Source organism: Rattus norvegicus, chromosome 12 (assembly GCF_036323735.1).
Source record: "Rattus norvegicus strain BN/NHsdMcwi chromosome 12, GRCr8, whole genome shotgun sequence".
NCBI classification, from domain to species: Eukaryota; Metazoa; Chordata; class Mammalia; order Rodentia; family Muridae; genus Rattus; species Rattus norvegicus.
In genome coordinates, this window is record NC_086030.1 from 22,265,711 (window position 1) to 22,272,278 (window position 6,568).

Sequence of the window (6,568 nt, forward strand, 5' to 3'; positions counted from 1 at the left end):
ACCCTCTTCTGGTGTGTCTGAAGATAGTGACAGTGGACTCACATTAAAAAAAAAAAAGGCATATTAGCATTACCATTGTTTGTGACCTATACTGAGATCTACATTGTAGAAAAGACAGTAGACTCACGCCTCTAGGTCATAGTAGAAGCTTAGGGAATGATTTCCGGTTAAAAGCACGAATACTCTTTAAGGCAAGCTCAGGGACGATAAACCATCCTGTGAAGGAGAAGAGGCAAAAGTCTTCACTTTCCAGTGTAACTACAGACCATGATGGAGGGGCTTCTTCCCTCTACCCAGGAGACTACCCAGTGTATATAGATTTAGCACAACGAGAAACACTCTTAAGTCTATACTCAGAAGACAGCCAAAGGGAATTTAAAATCTTGAGCTTGTGACTAAGATAAAATATTATCAGACCTTGATGCATGAATATTTTTAACATATCCTGGCATGGGGCTCCTTCCTGTCTTAGACCATTTATGTTCCCAGATAGCGCGCGCACGCGCGCACACACACACACACACACACACACACACACACACACACACACACACACAGTCTTTATATTTTAATACGCCTTAAGCAGCACAATAGCTGGGCAAATGCTTAACCTTCATGCTGTAAGAACCTACTTTTTATCCATAACCCCAGTACTGCTCATTAATTTCTATGTTCCATTTTGGCCGCTCTGAAAAGTCATCTTTGCATTGTTCCCGGGTCGTGCTCTGCGCTCACTGCACCCACCTTTGCGGCTCACCCACCACCTCCTCCAACACAGCCACCAGCAGCTTTCTTGCCAGAGTCCTCGAACTCCAATAATTCCTTACTCTCAGTATCGGACACCGCGTGTCCGATGTCAGACGTGGCAGTGGACACCAGCTCCGAGATCACCACCAAGGACTTGAAGGAGAAGAAGGAAGCCGGGGAGGAGGCAGAGAATGGAGGAGATGCGCCTGCCCATGGGAACGCTCGAAATGAGGGAAATGGGGAGCAGGAGGCTGACAATGAGGTAGATGAAGAAGAGGAAGCAGGTGGGGAGGAAGAGGAGGAGGAAGAATGTGATGGTGAGGCAGAGGGTGGTGTAGGTTGATGTCATTATGCAGGTGAAGGCAGACGGGATAAAACGAGGCCTGTCATTGGACAAGAAGGAGGGGAGGCGGGAACAGAGGTATTAGAAGGCAGGGAGAAGACGAGAGAGCTGGCAAGAGGGAGAAGAGGAAGCTGAGAGAACGTGGCGGCAGACGTTAAGATTCTTCTCTGCACATAGTTATAGGTTATTATCACTATTTTTAAGAGATGGGTGTGTACAGGATTTTGTGTTGTTTAGATGGGCAAATTATACCTTATCCATTGTATCAGAAGATATTGGGTGCTGTGTTCTTCCACCTGGCTACTTGATTGAGTTCAAGAGAGTGTGGAGTGGGGGGATGCCATGGGCCCACCATGGAATTGGAATGTGGATGCCTGGCGTGGTAACAACCGGCCAAGGGAGCTGTAAGGGCCAGGTGCAGCGCTGGAATCAGGGGGAGCCCAGGTCAGAGGGAGCCGGGGGAGAGAAAGTGCAGAATGGTACGCACGGGAACCTAAATGCGTGCCTTTTTTATTGCTACCACAACAGGGTGGAGATGAAGATGAGGAAGCCGAGGCTCCTACGGGCAAGCTACGGGCAAGCTACTATGGGCAAGCGGGTAGCTGAGGATGAGATGATGATGTTGACACCAAGAAGCAGAAGACTGATGAGGACGACTAGACAGCAAAAGGAAAAGCTAACCTTACACACCGTGACCTAGTCACCCTCCATTTTCCATCTCAGAATTTAAATGTGGTGGTCATCTTCGATTAGAGAAGCAGGCCCCGCCCACCCACAGCGGGTAACCACAGATGACGAGCGTTCTCCAGCACCACATCAAAACCACAACCTGAATTGGCAACGCGGAGAAAAAAGAACCAGAACTTCCCAGGTTCTGCTTATTTTCTTAAAAATACTTTAAAAGGAAATTTTGTTTGTACTGTTTATTTACATTTTCTATTTTTGTACCTATTGTCAGGGGTCAGCCATTTTTAATGATAATGGGTAGCCGAACCAGCGTTCAGAGAGTTTTCTGTCCTACGTCGGACTTTACTTGTGGTGCTCACTATAATCTCAAAGGAGAGAAAAAAAACCTTGTTAAAAAAACTAACAACGCTTCCTGGTTGCTGCCGCTGCAGAGAGCCCCTGGGCAGCACCCCACGAGCGAACCTGAGCCTCGGGACCACAGGTAAGACCAAATTTTCTGCTGCAAGAAAGCTGCCTGGTGAGCTTGGGACACACGGAAGCAGAATTTCTCTAGGAGGCACGGTCTGTGTTTACCGGAAGTCCCACACCCGCGGATCCCGGCTCGCAGCAGCTCTCTGCTCCCAGACCCGGTGAGAGAGAGACCCAACCGCCTGGTCAGGTGGGCACTCCTGAGGCTGCAGAGCGGAAGAGACCACCAACACTGCTCACCCCTGCCCACATCCCTGGCCCAAGAGGAAACTGTATAAGGCCTCTGGGCTCCCGTGGGGGAGGGCCCAGGAGCGGCAGGACTTCTGCGCCTGAGACACCGCCGGAACCTGAAAGAAACAGACCGGATAAACAGTTCTCTGCATCCAAATCCCGTGGGAGGGAGAGCTAAACCTTCAGAGAGGCAGACAAGCCTGGGAAACCAGAAGAGACTGCTCCCTGCACACACATCTCGGACGCCAGAGGAAAAAGCCAAAGACCATCTGGAACCCTGGTGCACTGAAGCTCCCGGAAGGGGCGGCACAGGTCTTCCTGGTTGCTGCTGCTGCAGAGAGCCCCTGGGCAGCACCCCACGAGCGAACCTGAGCCTCGGGACCACAGGTAAGACCAAATTTTCTGCTGCAAGAAAGCTGCCTGGTGAACTCAAGACACAGGCCCACAGGAACAGCTGAAGACCTGTAGAGAGGAAAAACTACACGCCCGAAAGCAGAACACACTGTCCCCATAACTGACTGAAAGAAAGGAAAACAGGTCTACAGCACTCCTGACACACAGGCTTATAGGTCAGTCTAGCCACTGTCAGAAATAGCAGAACAAATTAACACTAGAGATAATCTGATGGCGAGAGGCAAGCGCAGGAACCCAAGCAACAGAAACCAAGACTGCATGCCATCATCGGAGCCCAATTCTCCCACCAAAACAAACATGGAATATCCAAACACACCAGAAAAGCAAGATCTAGTTTCAAAATCATATTTGATCATGATGCTGGAGGACTTCAAGAAAGACATGAACACACTTAGGGAAACACAGGAAATCATTAATAAACAAGTAGAAGCCTACAGAGAGGAATGGCAAAAATCCCTGAAAGAATTCCAGGAAAACACAATCAAACAGATGAAGGAATTAAAAATGGAAATAGAAGCAATCAAGAAAGAACACATGGAAACAACCCTGGATATAGAAAACCAAAAGAAGAGACAAGGAGCTGTAGATACAAGCTTCACCAACAGAATACAAGAGATGGAAGAGAGAATCTCAGGAGCAGAAGATTCCATAGAAATCATTGACTCAACTGTCAAAGATAATGTAAAGCGGAAAAAGCTACTGGTCCAAAACATACAGGAAATCCAGGACTCAATGAGAAGATCAAACCTAAGGATAATAGGTATAGAAGAGAGTGAAGACTCCCAGCTCAAAGGACCAGTAAATATCTTCAACAAAATCATAGAAGAAAACTTCCCTAACCTAAAAAAAGAGATACCCATAGGCATACAAGAAGCCTACAGAACTCCAAATAGATTGGACCAGAAAAGAAACACCTCCCGTCACATAATTGTCAAAACACCAAACGCACAAAATAAAGAAAGAATATTAAAAGCAGTAAGGGAAAAAGGTCAAGTAACATATAAAGGGAGACCTATCAGAATCACACCAGACTTCTCGCCAGAAACTATGAAGGCCAGAAGATCCTGGACTGATGTCATACAGACCCTAAGAGAACACAAATGCCAGCCCAGGTTACTGTATCCAGCAAAACTCTCAATTAACATTGATGGAGAAACCAAGATATTCCATGACAAAACCAAATTTACACAATATCTTTCCACAAATCCAGCACTACAAAGGATAATAAATGGTAAAGCCCAACATAAGGAGGCAAGCTATACCCTAGAAGAAGCAAGAAACTAATCGTCTTGGCAACAAAACAAAGAGAATGAAAGCACACAAACATAACCTCACATCCAAACATGAATATAACGGGAAGCAATAATCACTATTCCTTAATATCTCTTAATATCAATGGCCTCAACTCCCCAATAAAAAGACATAGATTAACAAACTGGATACGCAACGAGGACCCTGCATTCTGCTGCCTACAGGAAACACACCTCAGAGACAAAGACAGACACTACCTCAGAGTGAAAGGCTGGAAAACAACTTTCCAAGCAAATGGTCAGAAGAAGCAAGCTGGAGTAGCCATTCTAATATCAAATAAAATCAATTTCCAACTAAAAGTCATCAAAAAAGATAAGGAAGGACACTTCATATTCATCAAAGGAAAAATCCACCAAGATGAACTCTCAATCCTAAATATCTATGCCCCAAATACAAGGGCACCTACATACGTAAAAGAAACCTTACTAAAGCTCAAAACACACATTGCACCTCACACAATAATAGTGGGAGATTTTAACACCCCACTCTCATCAATGGACAGATCATGGAAACAGAAATTAAACAGTGATGTCGACAGACTAAGAGAAGTCATGAGCCAAATGGACTTAATGGATATTTATAGAACATTCTATCCTAAAGCAAAAGGATATACCTTCTTCTCAGCTCCTCATGGTACTTTCTCCAAAATTGACCATATAATTGGTCAAAAAACGGGCCTCAACAGGTACAAAAAGATAGAAATAATCCCATGCGTGCTATCGGACCACCACGGCCTAAAACTGGTCTTCAATAACAATAAGGGAAGAATGCCCACATATACGTGGAAATTGAACAATGCTCTACTCAATGATAACCTGGTCAAGGAAGAAATAAAGAAAGAAATTAAAAACTTTTTAGAATTTAATGAAAATGAAGATACAACATACTCAAACTTATGGGACACAATGAAAGCTGTGCTAAGAGGAAAACTCATAGCGCTGAGTGCCTGCAGAAAGAAACAGGAAAGAGCATATGTCAGCAGCTTGACAGCACACCTAAAAGCTCTAGAACAAAAAGAAGCAAATACACCCAGGAGGAGTAGAAGGCAGGAAATAATCAAACTCAGAGCTGAAATCAACCAAGTAGAAACAAAAAGGACCATAGAAAGAATCAACAGGACCAAAAGTTGGTTCTTTGAGAAAATCAACAAGATAGATAAACCCTTAGCCAGACTAACGAGAGGACACAGAGAGTGCGTCCAAATTAACAAAATCAGAAATGAAAAGGGAGACATAACTACAGATTCAGAGGAAATTCAAAAAATCATCAGATCTTACTATAAAAACCTATATTCAACAAAATTTGAAAATCTTCAGGAAATGGACAATTTCCTAGACAGATACCAGGTATCAAAGTTAAATCAGGAACAGATAAACCAGTTAAACAACCCCATAACTCCTAAGGAAATAGAAGCAGTCATTAAAGGTCTCCCAACCAAAAAGAGCCCAGGTCCAGATGGGTTTAGTGCAGAATTCTATCAAACCTTCATAGAAGACCTCATACCAATATTATCCAAACTATTCCACAAAATTGAAACAGATGGAGCCCTACCGAATTCCTTCTACGAAGCTACAATTACTCTTATACCTAAACCACACAAAGACACAACAAAGAAAGAGAACTTCAGACCAATTTCCCTTATGAATATCGACGCAAAAATACTCAATAAAATTCTGGCAAACCGAATTCAAGAGCACATCAAAACAATCATCCACCATGATCAAGTAGGCTTCATCCCAGGCATGCAGGGATGGTTTAATATATGGAAAACCATCAACGTGATCCATTATATAAACAAACTGAAAGAACAGAACCACATGATCATTTCATTAGATGCTGAGAAAGCATTTGACAAAATTCAACACCCCTTCATGATAAAAGTCCTGGAAAGAATAGGAATTCAAGGCCCATACCTAAACATAGTAAAAGCCATATACAGCAAACCAGTTGCTAACATTAAACTAAATGGAGAGAAACTTGAAGCAATCCCACTAAAATCAGGGACTAGACAAGGCTGCCCACTCTCTCCCTACTTATTCAATATAGTTCTTGAAGTTCTAGCCAGAGCAATCAGACAACAAAAGGAGATCAAAGGGATACAGATCGGAAAAGAAGAGGCCAAAATATCACTATTTGCAGATGATATGATAGTATATTTAAGTGATCCCAAAAGTTCCACCAGAGAACTACTAAAGCTGATAAACAACTTCAGCCAAGTGGCTGGGTATAAAATTAACTCAAATAAATCAGTTGCCTTCCTCTATACAAAAGAGAAACAAGCCGAGAAAGAAATTAGGGAAACGACACCCTTCATAATAGACCCAAATAATATAAAGTACCTCGGTGTGACTTTAACCAAGCAAGTAA

General features: G+C 43.6%; 1 protein-coding gene across 1 annotated transcript; it reads left to right on the plus strand.

The window, feature by feature from the left end:
• The first annotated feature begins 853 nt into the window (after positions 1-853).
• Positions 854-1,696, plus strand: Ptmal2 (prothymosin alpha like 2). The gene is made up of 2 exons (XM_039089890.1): positions 854-1,081; positions 1,619-1,696. The coding sequence occupies exons 1-2, from the start codon at positions 854-856 to the stop codon at positions 1,694-1,696; spliced, it is 306 nt and encodes a 101-aa protein (XP_038945818.1).
• The last annotated feature ends 4,872 nt before the right edge of the window (positions 1,697-6,568 follow it).

Excerpts from the sequence above, each read along its gene's own strand:
- Ptmal2 (XM_039089890.1), top strand. The coding sequence starts at position 854 with ATGTCAGACGTGGCAGTGGACACCAGCTCCGAGATCACCACCAAGGAC. Across the intron at positions 1,082-1,618 it reads ATGGTGAGGCAGAGGGTGGT|GGTGGAGATGAAGATGAGGA; the intron begins GTAGGTTGATGT and ends CTACCACAACAG.